Below are 17,492 nucleotides of genomic sequence, written 5' to 3'. Positions count from 1 at the left end.
CACAAAAAAGAAACGTGATAGTGGGATAAGATTATGGGAATGTGCTGGTGTTGGTTTCTTTCACTTTATCAACCGTAAAAACATAACCTCCTCTTTTATTTATGAAAAATACTCCAGCATTCTCCATAAATACACAGAATAGAATAACACACAGTAAAGAAAAGAGAGAAGTAAAAGACATCTAGTTCGTGAAAAAATACTTCGTTTCCAAGTGAGACGAAGTCAGATTTGGGGCAATTTTTGCGGTGATCTTGTGCAAAACTTCCGCTGCTAACAGGTACATCATCTTTGTTCTTGTTTCAAGATATGAAAACCTTCACTTCTAAATAACCAAGTAATAATTTCTACAAGCGTAACCAAAGAGATATATTTGACATTTATTTCTACAATCATAATGATCATTGGTTTGATAAGCAGTCCATTTGTTCCTCTTGAAACATAACAACTTGCCCATGATGCAGTGGCACTTGGTTTAATCTCTACTCTATACTTTGTAAACTGCTTTAGCTAGTTTATACATTTCCTTTTCACTTGCTGCAATTGAACAAAGTCACAGCAAAAATGATACTAAACAATTTAAGATAAATATAGTTATTTTGATAAAAATAATGGCATGATAGAATACGCAGCAACAGTATGAACCAAAAATAAATCGACTACGTACTGGTTGACGTTATTCCATTTCAGTAGAGAAATAACTTATTGGACGATTGTATGCACCCTTTGCTTGGATTTTGTAACTCATTGTCCATGTGAAGCATTTACTTTAAAGTTTTCTTGTCGAGCTTTCGCGGTGACTTCACTGGTTTGGCATGTCCCAGCAGATCCTTTAGTTTCATCCGGAGAAACTGCACGCAATGCTTTACATGTGTTTTAAGAGGCCAGCAATATATTGGCTGTCTCTTCTCTGCCACATTGCACCAAGGGTTAATTAAGCAAAATTGTTATTGCACTAAAAATTGAGAAGTCAAGTGAGTGAATTAATTTTAGCTTTGAAATTGCCAAACTACTACGAGCAAATGTAATCATAGAAAAACCAATAGCATTAGAAAAGATAGATAATATAAAAAAAAAAGGATGAAAGGAAATACGAGAGACATCTCTAACGGAGAGAAGTCGCGCGTGTTAGAAAAAACCAATGACACTGATCAATAGTTGGCAGTCACCTATCACTTTTGATGGAGACTGGCTTGATTTAGTGAATAAAGAGAAACCACAATAGAAGAACATTATATTAGTAAAATATGCATAAACATAAAAAAGAACAATTTCTTGTTCTGTATGATTTAGTAACTGAAGAGACTCTTATCCAAAAGTCACATTGACGACATGACCAACAGAATAAGTGAGACAATGCATGACAAATGATACAACAAAATGCATAGATAGCTACGAAATACATTGTAGCTAAATATGAAAATTTTCGTGGCTAAACACTTTAGCTACAATATTTCTTTCCGTAGCATCCGTAGCAATATGTAGCGGAGCTAAAAGTTAGCCACAGGCTTTACATGATCCGTGGCTAGGGACTAATACTTATTGCTACGAATTCTTTTGTGTTGTAGCTGTGACGGTAAAATGTTCTTGCCACGAAAAATATATTTATAGCAAATAATTTTATTCGTTTGCTACGACAAATAAAACTTGTAGCAATCTTTATATTGTAGCTACAACGTTTTCTTTGGTAGCAAAAAGTTTAATTTATTTGCCACAAAAATATAAATTTGGTGGCTATTTTTATAGTTCAATCTGGTGGCAACAAAATTACATTTAGCTATGAGTTTAAAAATCTATAGCCATGAATTAAATTATTTGCTACAAATATTTTTTTACATAACTAACAATGGATTCTTTTAGCCATAAAATATATAAAATTATAGCTAAAAGTTTTCTTCGTTTGCTACGAGAAGTGAAATGTGTAACCTTGTTTTTGGCAATTATATATACAATTAGCTATGAATTCTAAAATTTCATCGCTACACATTAAAGAGTATGCCACAAAGCATTGTTAATCAGAATAATTCTTCTATACGAAACACAATTTTTGGATTCCAAAATAGGTCTCAAGTTACACGTTGTTACATATCTAAGTTTCAATCATTCACAATACATAATTCATCTATGACACCAATTAAAATAGCATTATCTTGGTTGAGACTCGAACCCGCACGATCTTCTGATTTCTCTCCTCCTACACGACCTCTAATTGCATCTTAATTTGATCAATATCCGCTCCAATTTGTCATTGCTGCTCTAGTAATTTCATAAATTTGCCTGTTAATTTTGATAAAGCAAAAACATCAGAAATATAACGAATGACTATATAAATATATCTAACAGTTGACCATATATAATGAGAAATTTATCGATTAAATTCTCATGAAAAATCTTTACATATCTTCATAAAGAAACTCTAAGTAATCTTAAAAGGGATATCAAAACTCCAATTATTTCATATACATTTCATTCTTTTACACTAAGAGTTTCTTCTAACAAAACCTCAATTAAGAAAGAAGCATATTTCTACATTATTGTTTCATGAATGATTTATAGATGGATAAAGTGAAACATAAAAATATTAACATGAGCAACAACATCAATATTAACAAGAGCAACAACATCCCTAAGAAATAGCAAGAGGGTTCATTCAACTCAACAAACTACAAATATTAAGTAGGAAAATCAATGACACCAACCTTAAAAAAAGACCAAGATTAATTCCATCAAAAGCATCTCCTGAATCACATATCAAAAGCTTCAATAAAAAATGAATAAAATATTATTAATATACCAAAGCTAACAAATGAACATAAGGATTCAAACTTTTTCTCTTTAACTAAGAAGATGAATAAAAATTCTTCTACTGAGTCCAACATAAGTTACAAATGGAAGTTGAAGTGTACCTTAAAAACAATAAGGAGGAATAAAAAAAAGTAACCAAAAAATATAGTGACAAAGAGTGAGATCCGCAAGAAAAAGAATGAGATTCAAATACAAAAAAAAAGTGTTCGAAATTTATAATAAACCAGCTATGAAGATCTTGTTGATGTAGATCTAATACAAAAGGAACCATCCCTTAAAATATATTTAACATTTTTTACTTTCCATTGTGTAATTAAAAAAATCAATTAGCCATCTCCATTTCATAACACCAAAGAACCCCTTTATAATCTTTTGATATGGAGTAATAAAGATTTGTGTTTGGTGGAATTGGCAAAAGGAAAAAGGCAATGCGGAGGGTTGTGGCAGTAGGACTAGGTTTTGGCTTTTTTGACTAGTCAATTTCCGTTCATTACTTGTTTTGTACTATATAACTTCTACTTTTTTTTTTTACTTCTTTATTATAAACACTATTTCTACTAAAATAGAAGCATGAGTGAAAAAAGTTGGGATCGTCGTCCATCTAGGGGCAATTATGACATTTTTTATTTACTTTATTTTATTTTATTTTATTTACCAAAAAAGTCCAGAAGGCTCTGACCCTCTTCACATGCCCTTTTTTTTTTTTTTTTTTTTTTTTTTTCCAGAGCCTTCTCAATTCTATCTCTATCAGCAAAATATCTACCACCAAATCAACAAGCTATCTATCATCAACAAGCTATAATCTTTATCAGCACAAGCTATAATCTTTATCACCAAATCTCTATCAACACAAGCTATAATCTCTATCAGCAAATCTTTATCAGCAAATCAACAAGTTATATATCAAAAATAAAAATAAATCTATTTGTATCTCAGACCGTTGCTGCAATTTTCAGGTATTTGTTTTTGAACTCTTCTCCGTTCGTCTCCAATTTTGTCTTTCGCTTTGACTCTTCTAATAAAGTAAAAATTTGGATCAATTTTAAATTTCTCCTCTTAGTTTTCCCGCTTGCTGATTCTTGGGTTTATTTATTATGTTCAATTTCACTCAGAATACATAACTTCGCATTTGTCAATGTATTTGGGCATTTGATGGATTTAGTTCTGCGGTTTCATAAAGTTTTGATTATTACCAAGATATGAGTCAAAAAGGGATTGCAAGATTTTTTTTTTTTTTTTACCATTCTCTGGATGTGTAGCGGATTTTGATCTTTAGCGTTAGATTTCAAATGTGGGGTTGTGTTTTTTATGTAGCCATTGTTTTCTATAATTGAGTGAATTAAATATGATATAACAGTACAAGAATATACCGAAAGAAATTATAGGAGAGTTTAATTTACTTTAACCTTCTGTTGGCTTAGAGTGAGGCGTGGTTGTATGATGAAATATTTTGCCTTTGTCGTTGATAGTAGTTGAAGCTATTTTATTGCTCAATATGGTAAAGACAAGGCTGTTGTGTTTTGCATACTAAGAACTCCCTGTTTGAGCACCAAAAGATTCCGATAAAGTGGGTACAATATTTAGCCTTCCAATCCAAGATAGCTACGAGTTGCTTTGACAATCAATAAAGTTGAGTTCTTGACATTTGAAGTATACTGCAGCTTTAATTAATGGTTAAATCCGTAAACTGTACTCAAAGTTGCTCCAATTTCAATTCGATTATCTCTTTATGTTCCTTTTGATCCATTTTTCTGTCTTTTCAAAGTTTTTATAGAAGCTGCTTGCTCAGTAGTAACTAATTTCTAGACATCTGAGTTTGAATACATCAAGCTCATATGTAGCAGTCAGGTCCTTGGGGTTGGTTATTAGATTGTAAAAAAATCCAAGAGTTTAAGGTTCTACATAGTCTAGCCTGTGTAAACAGAATTGTTTTCCTGATTAAAAAGAACACATAAACAGCTTGGTCTTGATGTATTCTTGCACCTCTTCACTTATAGCTTTTTTAATAAGTTAAATGTAGTTGCCTATTATTATGACAGGTGCATTCAACCTTCAAATTGTCTAACATGACTTAATTTAATCCTAATAACAACTTTAACCTATTAAACAATTTTTCGTGTAGTTACTACGTGGTAATACTGTGTTGCTCTGTATATAAGGACGGTTTGATTCAATTGATTTTTTTTTGTGTGTGGCTATATTTTCTGCTACTTGGTAGGCTTACTAATCACGATAAATACTGACTTCATTGAAGTGCCCAAACAAACAATTCCAGTCTTCGCAGAAAACAACTGAAATTGCATGTCTTCACTCTTTATGTTTTGGCAGGCACTGTGTATTTCTTTACTCTGTTTTGGACCTATTCCTTTCCTATTTAATGGAATCATTACTGCACTGTAGGTTTCTGAGCTAATTGGAGTAGTCTTTTAATTGATAGGCACATATATAACTTAAGTGGTACTCTGTTAGTTTGAAACCTCAGTAGCTTTTGCCGAAGTTTGAAACAATTAGCCAAGACGGTAAAAGAGAACCTAAATGATCAGGGAATCATCCCCCGGCCTCCAGGTGACTTATCCCTCAATTTATGAATTTATTGATAATGCTTTGATGTTATGATTGAGGTTGAAATGTTAGATTTTTCATCTATTCGGGGACATCCGATAAAATTAGATTTTCCATCTAAAACGATTACTATATATTAGATAATTTGCTCTCTTTATTCAAATGGGTTGGTAGTACTGATTAAAAAGAAAATTCAAATGGATCAGTAGTTTTAATATAATGGGGCGAGTGAGGAGGGTACAGTAGGATCATAGGATTTAGCCAATATGTTACCAGATTTTCATTTTTTTCACACAAACCAGTACCTAAAAGTCTAACCCTCTTTTCTTGGAGTATGTTTTATTTTTTAACTTGCCTTGAACAATTTGAGATTCAGTAACCTGGTATAGCTTTAGGAGTTTATCCTCTTCTGTGGACATACGGTCCTTTGTCAAATTCTATAGCTCTCCATTCAAATTTTCTCCACTCCACTTTGTCTATTTAGAAAATATTGGTACATAACTAAAGTAAGCATACAAAAACTGAAAATTGAATATAGTTGGTAAATCCATGTGTATAGATATGTTGCATATGCATCGAAGTATAATAGCATATCCTGTAATAATAAATTTTCTCGAGTATATGGATGCAGTTCGAATTGTCCTGATATAGCATTCTGAGACATTCTAAGTCTTCTCCCTTTTTAATGTGGTAGTCATGATTTTCAAGTTTCATGCAATTTATACTTAAATTTGTTTTTGATAGCAATTAGAAAAGTTCTACAGGTGGATTTACTTGCCGTCTTTATCTTTCTCCTATTTCAACATCTTTCTACTATTTTTCATGTTTGAAGATTCTTTCATTAGGACTTATCATAATTTTTTTTGTGGAATTTTCTTTATCTAATGCATCATATATCCTTATTTTCAATTTTCTTTTCTCTATTCAAGCTGATGGTAGCTCTCTACATGTTGGAACGTAATCATGTGTGTTAAGAGTATTTGGTGTTGTCAACTTCTACGTTTTTAATAAATCTACATTTTTGAGTTAATTTTTGCTGTTTAGTTATGTTGAAGATCCATGTTGTTTACATGGTGTTGAAACCATACCAACACATCCATGTTGTGTGATTCTCAACGTTTGGTTCACTGTTTTGTTGCTGTGTTAGGGTGTCTCCATAGGTTGTTAGAGTGACTCCATAGGTTGTTAGAGTGACATGATGTCTCTGAATGTTAGATAATAATGTGTCTGAATGTTAGATAATAATGTGTTACAGTAGAAATGTTGAAGTACATTAATTTTAATAAGTGACTTTAGTTGTTAATTAATAATTTAGAATGCTAATGCTAAGTCATAACAATGGGAAGTAGGTGTTATAGAGGAGAGTGCCCGTGCTTCGCACGGGTGTGCCCAATTATAGTAGTCGCAAACCACATAGGAGAGATAACCCGTACTAGGCAAACCCGGTGTGACGAGCTCGAACCTAATTAAATTATTTTGTTAGTTATGTCATTGTTTTTTCTTCATTTTACTTTCTATTTCTTACTCCCTTGTAATGTCTCAGTGTCCAAATAATTTGTCAAGTTTGTCATAAAAAAAAATTGTCAAGTTTAAATTTCTTTAATTAAGAATAGCGGAATGCTCGAATTTGTGACTATTATAGCTGAATCTTATTATTTAAATTTGAACATGGATTCAGGCGGGATCCAAACCATTTTGCAGAGGCGGGATCCAAACCATTTTGCAGAGACATCCGATCAGCTGCTAGGAGACATGAGCATTTTATGCAAGGAAAGCACAGATTTGGACTCATGTAACTTACATCAAGTTTACCAAGTTTACCAAGCAAAGGCTGGAAATAGCTTATGTTACAATGACTGCCAAATCTGAGATTTTTTCCCCCTTTATTTTAGCTAGGTACCGAAGCAAGTTAGATATTGGAACACTTCTCTTTTGCTTTAGCCAAATTGCGAAATAAAGAATATGGAGTTTTCCGGTGTGTATATGTTTCCATCTACAAGTGTCATGTTTTACTAAAAATTTGAAATTTCTAAACAACGTTTGGCGTAGGATTATTTTCTTTTTTTAGTAATCCTGCTAGACAATTGAACAAGTATGAAATTATTTTCGTTGAACTTTTTGGTAATTTTGAAATTGTGCAAATAACACTAACAACGTTATCTGGCATAGGCCCGTGCTCAGCGTGACATATTGATCTCTTGGTAATAATTGATGTTTGATAATTCATGTAGGTGGACACACAAATTCTGAATCTGAGGAATAAGACATGCACAAAAGACAAAAAGCTTGACAAGAAGTGTCTTGAAGAGGTATGAATTCATAATCAAGTTTGATATCCTTCCTAGCCAGTTATGACAAAACCTGCGTACTTCTCAATTTTCTGGTGTGCAAATATGCATCAGCTATGCAACCCAATTGACTCGTTGATGTACAAAAGAAGGAGGCCAGCTGTACTAAACAAAGTTAAATTAATAACATTTACAATCTCCATTTAAAATTATTAGTATTTTCGAAGTTGGTATGGTATATAAATTTGATGATTCATGTCGGCACAAAGATACTTGAAAAGAAAATATTGGGGCGAAGATATTTGGAAACAAAGTCATCGGATTATTATCAGGTACAAAGCTATAAGATAAGACTATTCTTCATTTTTCGAACCTTGATATGCTCCCAGTCTAATAACAAAAATATGTTACCTCTCAGAGGAAGACTAAAATAGCTTAAAATGCATAATATGTTTTCTTCTTTTCTGATAAGGCTATGTGATGATATATGTGTAACTCTAAAGGGAAAAGTTTACATGTTAAGTAATTATTTGTGGCACTGGAGCTATAGGTGAAACACATAAAGGCACTCTATTAAATAAGTGAGAAGTTAACTTTGTTAAATAATTATTATGGTACCTTACTTCATTTTGTTACTGTCCATTAATGTTTGATGGTGTATGTGAAGAGCAAAATTGTTGGATTGAAATGGTCTACCCTAGTAATGTAAATAAATATACGTAACAACAATGACAATTAAGTGCTATTACCTATTAAAAAATAAAAACAATAATAAATATATAACTACATTAAATAGGACACCACAAATAAATTATTTGTATGAAAAAAATATATTCTGAAATATATTTGTCAAGTATCATGTCGCCTAATGTACAAAATAGTATTAAGAAATTTTTAAGATAATCAACATTAAATATTAAATCTGCTAAATTTATCGATAATATATTTTATTTAAGCTATAATTAAAACTCGCATGTACACTTTTTGTATTGAATTATGATATAAGTCATATGCTCCTATTTTAATTACATCAAATTATTGATTTTAATGTTCAATTAGATTTACGATAATTATTAAATTATTAATACTGTAATAAGATCATAAAGTCAGTAATGTATATGCTTATTTAACTTAATATAGTTAGCGATCAATAAATAAATAAATACAAGAACATAATTATTTAAATCTAATATAGTTAAACATCAAAATTAACAAAATATTAGTATTACATATTTATTTGAATTGTATTTGAAAATTACAAGTAATTCTTCATTTAATACGCGTTATTATTAGCTAAGTTAGTATTGTTATGCACTCTTATATCAACCATATTTTTATTGAAATTTTAAAATATAAATCTTGACAATTTGGGTATTATAAAATGTCCGAATATAGTCACGAAAGAGACAAGACCCCGTTCTGTATACAAATCAAATTAAACTTTTAGTTTTTTGATTTAGTAGATAGTTCTCACATTTAACACTTTTTTTTGTATTGAATTATGATATTGTTAGTTCTGTCATATATAACTCATATTCTCTTATTTTAATTACATCTGATTATGAATTTTTAATGTTCAGTTAGATTTATGATAATCATTAAGTTATTTATATTGCAATACAATCATAAAATCAATAATGTATATGCAATTATTGAATTTAATACAATTGATCAATGTAGCGTGCAGCCGCGCGCGCACATATTTAATGTATTGAAACTTACAAGTAATACTTTATTAAATATAAAAAAGTATTATATAATAATTAGTATTGATGTACAACCATTTGTATATCAACCATATGCTTAATTTTATTTAATAGTATCAGAATTACTGAAGTGTTACAAAGATAATTCAATAGTCGCAAGAGAGGTAAGACCTAAGTTCTCAATTGTTAGTTTATGGACAATGAATTTTATGATAATTAATAAACTATTAAATTAGTAGTATACCTTTTTTTTCCAGATTAAATTAGTAAAGGACTTTTCATTTAATATAGTTGTTTAAATTCTATGTAATTAGTTACTTATATTATTAGTTGGATATAAATCAATTGTTATTTTCATTATTATTAAAACTAATAGATAATACTTATTTAATAAGGATTATTATATAATCACTTTTTGTTAATGGACTTAAATATCAACCATATTAAATTTTTAATTGTTAGTGTAACTAGATATAAGAAAAACATTATTCTTAAATGTTACATAATTAGAAAAATATAGCCTACAAATACTTATTAAAATAATATTATTAACAATGAGATTTCATTTTAAATATTAGTGCCAAATCAGCAATAGATTTCATAACTAAAGTATTTTTGCTTTAAAGCTATTTTTGTCTTAAATAATCTTGTTAATTTGTTATATGTTCCTATGTCAATTATATTAATTTTTTTAATTTTTAGTGCTTCATTAGATTCCGGATAACTATCAAGTTATTAAAATAGCATTAAACCATTCAATTGATAACTTTTATTTATTTAAATTGGATATAATAGTGATCAATAAATAAATACAAGAACATAGTTATTTAAATTTGGTATATTTAAATATTAATAATTTGGTGAATATTAATTTGGTTATTAATACAAGAAATTTAGGTACCAAAAGAAAATTCATAATTTAATAAATTTTATTAGATATTAATTAAAGCTGTAAATGAAAATTACAAGTAATTCTTTGTTTAATACGAATTATGATATATAGTTCTATATCAATTATATATATTATTGAAATTTTAAAATATAATTCTTGATCATTTAGGTATTATAATGCCAAATGTAGTCAAAAAAGAGGCAAGACCCCGAACTGTATACAAATCGTATTAAGTTTTTAGTTTTTGGACTCTATATATAATTTTATTTATGATAACCAATAAATTATTTAAGGCAATATAACACATTTTATTGTCTAAATTAAACAAATACAATATGTTATACAACACAATTGATACAATATTGTAGCTGTTTAAAGTCTATATATTTGGTTATTCACATATTAATTAGATAAGGCTTTTACTTATTATTATCAACAGTTCAACACTGATGTTATCTTAGCTGATGATATTTTTGAAGACATCAAATCAAAACCTCGAACTGATTATTCTAGGTATTAAGCAAGGCATTACCATGACTTTTTAGTACTTGAAGCAAAAATATTTATTAAGCTAAAAAAAATTTTTTAATATTTTTTTTGTGTGACTAAAATGTTACTATTGCTACGATAAGTTTCAAGTTGTGGTAAAAATTAATAATTAGCTACGAAGTTTTATTATAACAAAAAGTTTGTGGCTATATAATTTAACTATAGCCGTAACTTTTTATAACTTGTACAAAAAATAAGTATTTATTTAGCAACAACGTTTTGTCTCAAATAATTTATTGTTGCTAAAAGTTTACTATTACTACAGTAAGTTTTAACTCGTGGCAAAACATAATGATTAGCTATGAAATTTTATTATAGCGAAAATTCTGTGGTATATCATTTAACTATTGCCACAATATTTTTATAACTTGGAGCAGATATATTTATTTAGCTACAATAGTTTTTTATAAATAATTTATTGTGGCTAAAATATTACTATTACTATAGTAAATTTCAACCCGTGACAAAAACTTATAATTAGCTACGACATTTTACTATAACAAAAAATTTGTGGCTGTATCATTTAATTATTGCAACAATGTTTTAGAATTTGTAGGAAAAATATTTATTGGGCTAAGATATCTTGTTTCAAATAATTTATTGTGGCTAAAAGGTTACTATTGCTACAGTAACTTTATTGTGTGGAAAAAACTTATGATCAGCTATAAAAGTTTATCGTAGCAATAAAGTTGTAGCTATTTAGGTAGTTATTGCCATGATAGTTAGTAATTATAGCAAAAATGAGGAATTAACTTTGTCAATTTGATTTTTCATGGCTAAGAAATTTTGCGAATTCGTAGATAGCTATGAAATTCAATTTTTTGTGGCTATTACTAGGTAATAGCTACGAATTTTAAATTCATAGCTTAGATTTCGTAGCTATAAATACATTGTGTTGTAGTATGAGGATTCTGCAAAAACAAATTGATGTCCATTAGTACGTTCATTAGATAGAAGGAACACCATTCTCTCTTTCCAAATGATCATTCCATACAAATTAAATAGCTACAAATTAAGAAGAGGAAAGGAGATGACCTTTTTTATAATTAAGATAATTTAAGGTGAGTTATGAATAATCAATTAAGAGTAGAAGTTATGAAGATGAAGAGGTGTGAGTTATGGATATCATAGTTTTTTAAAATAAAATATAATTATGAAAAATGAGGGAAAAAGGCAAAAAAAGAAGAAAATATATAAATGCCAATGGAGGCCATAGAGAGGTGTCACGTAGGATTGACTATTGCTAGCTTTATATTATATATAGATTGTTTACCTCAAATTTATGATCAATAAAACATACTAGTATATAATTCCTTAGGCATACTTGTTTTGGTTTTTCTGTTTCATAGGCTTCATGGTTTATATAGGATCATAAATAGGTAGAAACTGAGAAGGGCATGAATTGTAAATCTCATTTGGTGATTTAATGAAGTTTTCTTTTAATTGCCAAAAAAAAAAATGATCCTACAAATACGGATTTAAGAAAATTTTAGAATACAACTACGATAATCGTTACCCAAATTTTACTAAAATGTACTTTTTCATTCTTCATGGTCATTTTTGCTTTGGCGGTGGAGCCGCCAATAACCAATTCATTTATCTCTTGAATTACCTAATCAATAGGTAGGTTTAAAGTGGTCCATCTAATTATTTTATTAATATATGGGATGTGATAAAATATATACTCCATTTATTTTGATTTATCTGACACTATTCCCCTATTAATTTGTTTAGAAAATGATATAGCTCTAAATTTAAACATAATTTAATAATAGTTGATTCATTTTATAAACTTTTGTAGCCATATAAATTTATGACATGTTCAAAAGTTACAACTTACAAGTTTCAAAATCATTTAAATAACAAGTTTGAAAACTTTGTTCTAAAAAAAATCATGTCGAGTTAAATCATATCACATAATTTGGAACAGAGAGTGGATATATAAAAATTTGGTAATCAGGAGTTGTGACGAAAATCAGGGGCAAAGCTAGAGAGTAAGCTATAGATTCGATAGAACTCAATAACTTTGATTGGAACTCTATATTTATATTTAATTTTCACTTAAAATATATTATAGTTTTTATAAAACTTAATAAACTATCTTATTTAAAATCATATCTCAACTCAAAATTTTGGCTCTGCTTCTGAGACTCTCGTTGGCACACAAGAAGCCACACATGTGCCTTTGAGTATTCTGGCAAAGAAACACAAAGTTTAATTGCATGATTGGCTAGATATACATAGGTTATTAAATGATGAAATCGACCATGAAATAGCTAGGTTGTTAGACTCATGTAAAGCGGTTGATTAGTTTTCTTAACTGAGTTATTATAAGTTTTGCTATTGTATCAAATTAACGGTTAGGCAAATAATTAGCACATAAGTGCTTAATCTCTCTTAGGATAGTCTGTTAAGCAAAATTTTCATTAAAAAATCAATGATTTTCATCCAGTGTCTGGTACCTGTATTGAGGCTCAAACTAAATCGCAATCGCACCTTGTAAGGATTACAAAGGGGAATCCTTTTTCTTAATTAGGGCTCGAATTCGATACCTTTGATTAATCGTAAAGAGATCCGACCATTCCACCACAACTTAATGGTCGTTGTGAAAATAATTGAAATACTAATTAAGAGATACTTCTTCCAATACCATATTATATGGAGTACATCTTTTATGAAGATTTTTGTACACCCTTAAGAAACACATTTTTAATATCATTAATCATGAAGACACAATTTTCTCTTTAAACGTCATGAATAATCATTTATTTTGGAACGGGAATAATAGTACCATAGTATCAAAATGAAGACCATGATCTAAGTCAATGACGACCAGGAATTTTAACTAGTAGAGTAAAAAAATTCGAAACGCCGCATCTGAATTTGAAGTACCTGTATATGTTTACAAAATTCAAAATTTTATATATGTATAAAGAAAAATTATTTCTGCCCTACTTACCACAATGTAACTTTTGATATTTAAGTATCCTTCCTTACATGTGGCCCACCCACTGATCACAGACTCACAGTTCACACACTAATTAGTACTAGTAAAAGATATTTGTAGTATAGATGTACTTGTACATTTAAAATATACAGCTAAGTGAATACACAAAAATACTTTTATAACATACGTGGAGGCAGTAGAATCATACTTTAAATTTATATCCACACATTATATTGGAAATAAAAAAGGACCAGGCTGGTGATGCCTATTGAAGAAATCCCATGATTGTCCCCACATTCTGAGTCAAGTGGTACATACATAAACACGGGACACTATCCGTTTTCATGTCATGAAATCAAATCTATCAACTTGCAGAGCTTCAATTGAAAAATTATATCATATCATCACTTGAAAAATAAGTGTCATAAGAAATGTGATTAACAGCCTAGGGAATTAATAAATAAATAATTACTTTAACAGCCTAGGGAATAAATAAATAAATAATTACTTCTTCTTTTCAATTTGTGTGTCTTAGTTCGGACATAGAGTCTTCAATTATTATTTTTGAAATAAAATTTTCACGTTTAGAAACTAAATAAAAAGTACCATAAGTGATAATAGTTAAGATAAAATATTTAAAAAAATATTTGAAAAAATTGTACTCCAGCAAAAAAAAAAAATCTTTGATTCTTCAAATAATAACTAGATCGCACGTAAATTTGAGGCAGAGAGAGTGTTGTTCAAAGATTTCGCACGGTTATTGTATATAATATTAATTTCTCAACTTCTTATAAAGGCATAATAAGAGTGTACTTTTATGAAGAGACAAAAGGTTTTGCTTATTCCACGTAACACAGTGTGCATTAGTATCCATAGCATTTAGTTCTTACAAAAGAAATATGAGGTACATATTCTACCACAATTCCTTTTTGTCTCCTCCACTTGTATACTACTAAACCATATACAATTCCCCCTGCACAACTCCCTTGCCTTCTTTAAACTATACTAAAATATATTAATCCATCAAACTATAAAGTATAATGTTCTTCCTTAATTTCCAAAAATGTCTTGCACCAACTCTTCTCCTTGCTGCTACAATTTTTATTTCTCCAAGAAGTTAGTAGCAATCACTTTGACATGAATGGGAAATGACAGATATCTCATCAAGTTTCCATCAAGAACAAGAAGGGGTAACAGAAAAACAAGTACCACAAGGAGAAGAGAAAGAAAAAGAAGATCAAGAAGAAGAGAAAGCAAGATGTGAATGGGATTTTCATCTTTCTACTGTGATTTCATCTTGCAATAGTATTAATGGATCTGTTTGTGACACACTTGGTGTTTTAGAATTTGACCCTTGTTGTAATTTCCTAGCTTCTGGTGGAATTGCTAGGAAAATTCGAATTTATGACGTAAATTCGTTGTCACAAGAAGAGAGAGAAGGCGACAAGCGCACCACTGGTGAGCCTGTGGCTTTGGATCATGGCAATGCATGTAACTTTTATATTTGTACTCCTGCAAAACTCAGTAGCTTAAAGTGGAAACCCGGTTGGGGTAGTCAGGTTTTAGGGTCGGGTGATTACGATGGAGTTGTCATGGAATATGACTTAGAGAAGAAAATGCCCGTTTTCGAACGGGATGAACATGGTGGTAGGCGGGTTTGGAGCATTGACTACTGTCATTTGGATCCGGTTTTGGGTGCGTCCGGAGCGGACGATGGAACCATGCAAATGTGGGACCCGCGTTGTGGCGATAACGGGAAGTGCTTGGCTATGGTACAACCTTGTAAGCAATACAGTCCGGTGTGTTGCGTGGAATTCAATCAGTTCAGAGGTCAAATCGTAGCCATTGGATGTGCTGACCGGAGGGTCTATGCTTATGATATAAGGAAAATGATGGACCCTCTTTTCATCCTTGACGGACATCAGAAAGCAGTTACTTACATTCGATTTCTTGATGAACGTACGATTGTCTCTTCAAGTGTAGACGGGTGTTTAAAAATGTGGAATGCGGAGGATCAACGGGTTATTCGTACCTACAAGGGGCACAACAATAGTAAGAGGTTTGTTGGTTTATCGGTATGGAGACCTGGTGGATTAATTTGTTGTGGCTCAGAGAGTAACCAAGTTTTTGTATATGACAAGAGATGGGGTGAGCCAATTTGGGTCTACGGACGCGAACCCATGGGTCTAACCGGGTATGACCATGGGTTCGTTAGTAGCGTATGCTGGCAACAAAAGGAAGAGAATCGATGCACACTCGTGGCTGGGGACTCATATGGTGTTTTGCGAGTTTTCAATGGCAAGAGAAGATGATTAATTATTCAGTGACAAACGCAGAATTAAATCGTTTTTAAATGACAACAGAAGATGAACGATAATAATTCAGGATGCAGATTTGAACCGTTTTGAGGATGAATGATTATTGAGTGACGGGCGCAGAATTAAAAGTACATGTCATATTCGGAGAAAAGCTTTCCGCAAGTATTAGGCATAATGTGTACTATTGTTTTTCCTGAGAAGTCATAGAAACCAAAGCCAACCCAAAAAGGTAATTGCCCCATTTCCTTTTTTTTCTTTTTATTTCCACCCTTTTTCATTCTCATTTTAATAGGAATTAGAGGAATTATAGGCCACTTACATTGTCTGAAAGATAGAGGATATGATTCTATAGAGATATGTGAAGAAAAAGGGAAAATTAAATTGCAATGCCATTTTATTCTCGTTGTTCTCTCTTCGAGGTGACTGTATAATAAAAGCGAATATTATTTACTGACAGATCTTTGTAGAAAGCATAAACATGTATGCACTAATGCTGAACTTTATGACGAATAGATTCTCCTATTTCGCATTATTAATGAAATGTATGTGTTTTTTTTTTTTTTCTATATAGAATGTGGAGAGTTATTGGAGAAGGTACAGGCACGTAAATTAAAGACCTTAGTTTGTGTGCCATTATAATTTATTAGATCTCGTTCTTATTGCAAGAGTAAATTGCCTTATATGTAGGACAATTGAATATATAGAAGGGCTTTTTTATTTCAACTAGGGGGCATTTCGGAGACATGACTTGTTGCTTCATTTTGTTATTAGTGAGTAGTGATGTCTCGTAAGGAAAAAAAAAAAGATAAATATGCTAGCTCAAGATCCAATAGTACTCCCAATAATTCATGCTGTACCACTTTTGCTATTAGATGAAAATAGGAAGGTAAAAAGAAAAATCTGTTGTAAACTGCTTGTACATATTGTCCGCTTTGGCGCACCTCACGGCTTTAAAACGCGTATACAAATAAAGGCTTCAGGCCCAGCTTATAAGCACGCACACAATCCCGTGTGCGAGCGATGTGGGAACTTCAAGTTCACAACAAAATCTAGTTTATGAAGCAGTTGCGAAAGAGACTAAAATTTTAGGCTTGTTTAATTTGCGTTGCTCGGATGAGTCTTTACTTGAATTCTTTATGTGTTTACATATATATATATATATGTAAACAACTGGTCAGTCTTAGAACATTGTTTGAAGCTGGTCAGTCTTTGTGCTGTAAAACGTTCTCTCTTTCTTTTCTTCCCCTAACAAACAACTGTAAAATGTTTGTAAAAGACAAAAAAAGAAGATGAAATTTGGTAAAAAGAATGAGGATTTAGCTCGAGTTAACACTTCAAAGACTGATCAGCTTTAGCTTGAGCGAGAGCGAGGACAAACACTTTTATTTAACTTTAGTAAATCACGCTTTTATTTAATTAACTTTCATA

At 30.6% G+C, this 17,492-nt stretch overlaps 1 protein-coding gene and 1 long non-coding RNA gene across 3 annotated transcripts; both read left to right on the top strand.

The window, feature by feature from the left end:
• Positions 1–3,537: 3,537 nt before the first annotated feature.
• On the top strand, positions 3,538–7,864 carry LOC132613861 (uncharacterized). 2 transcript variants are annotated; one of them, XR_009572122.1, is made up of 3 exons: positions 3,538–3,758; positions 7,043–7,339; positions 7,596–7,864. It is a non-coding gene; the product is annotated as an uncharacterized LOC132613861 (long non-coding RNA). The 2 variants fall into 2 exon arrangements; XR_009572121.1 differs by having other exon boundaries at positions 3,544–3,758; positions 7,043–7,260.
• Positions 7,865–11,233: 3,369 nt separating this feature from the next.
• LOC132613860 (WD repeat-containing protein RUP2) lies at positions 11,234–16,574 on the top strand. Its single transcript, XM_060328143.1, has one exon. The coding sequence runs from the start codon at positions 14,895–14,897 to the stop codon at positions 16,056–16,058; it is 1,164 nt and encodes a 387-aa protein (XP_060184126.1). The 5' UTR covers positions 11,234–14,894; the 3' UTR covers positions 16,059–16,574.
• The last annotated feature ends 918 nt before the right edge of the window (positions 16,575–17,492 follow it).

This window comes from Lycium barbarum, chromosome 10 (assembly GCF_019175385.1).
Source record: "Lycium barbarum isolate Lr01 chromosome 10, ASM1917538v2, whole genome shotgun sequence".
NCBI classification, from domain to species: Eukaryota; Viridiplantae; Streptophyta; class Magnoliopsida; order Solanales; family Solanaceae; genus Lycium; species Lycium barbarum.
This window is presented reverse-complemented; position numbering and strand designations above follow the sequence as displayed.

Coding starts and splice junctions, on each gene's coding strand:
- LOC132613860 (XM_060328143.1), top strand. CDS start 14,895: ATGACAGATATCTCATCAAGTTTCCATCAAGAACAAGAAGGGGTAACA.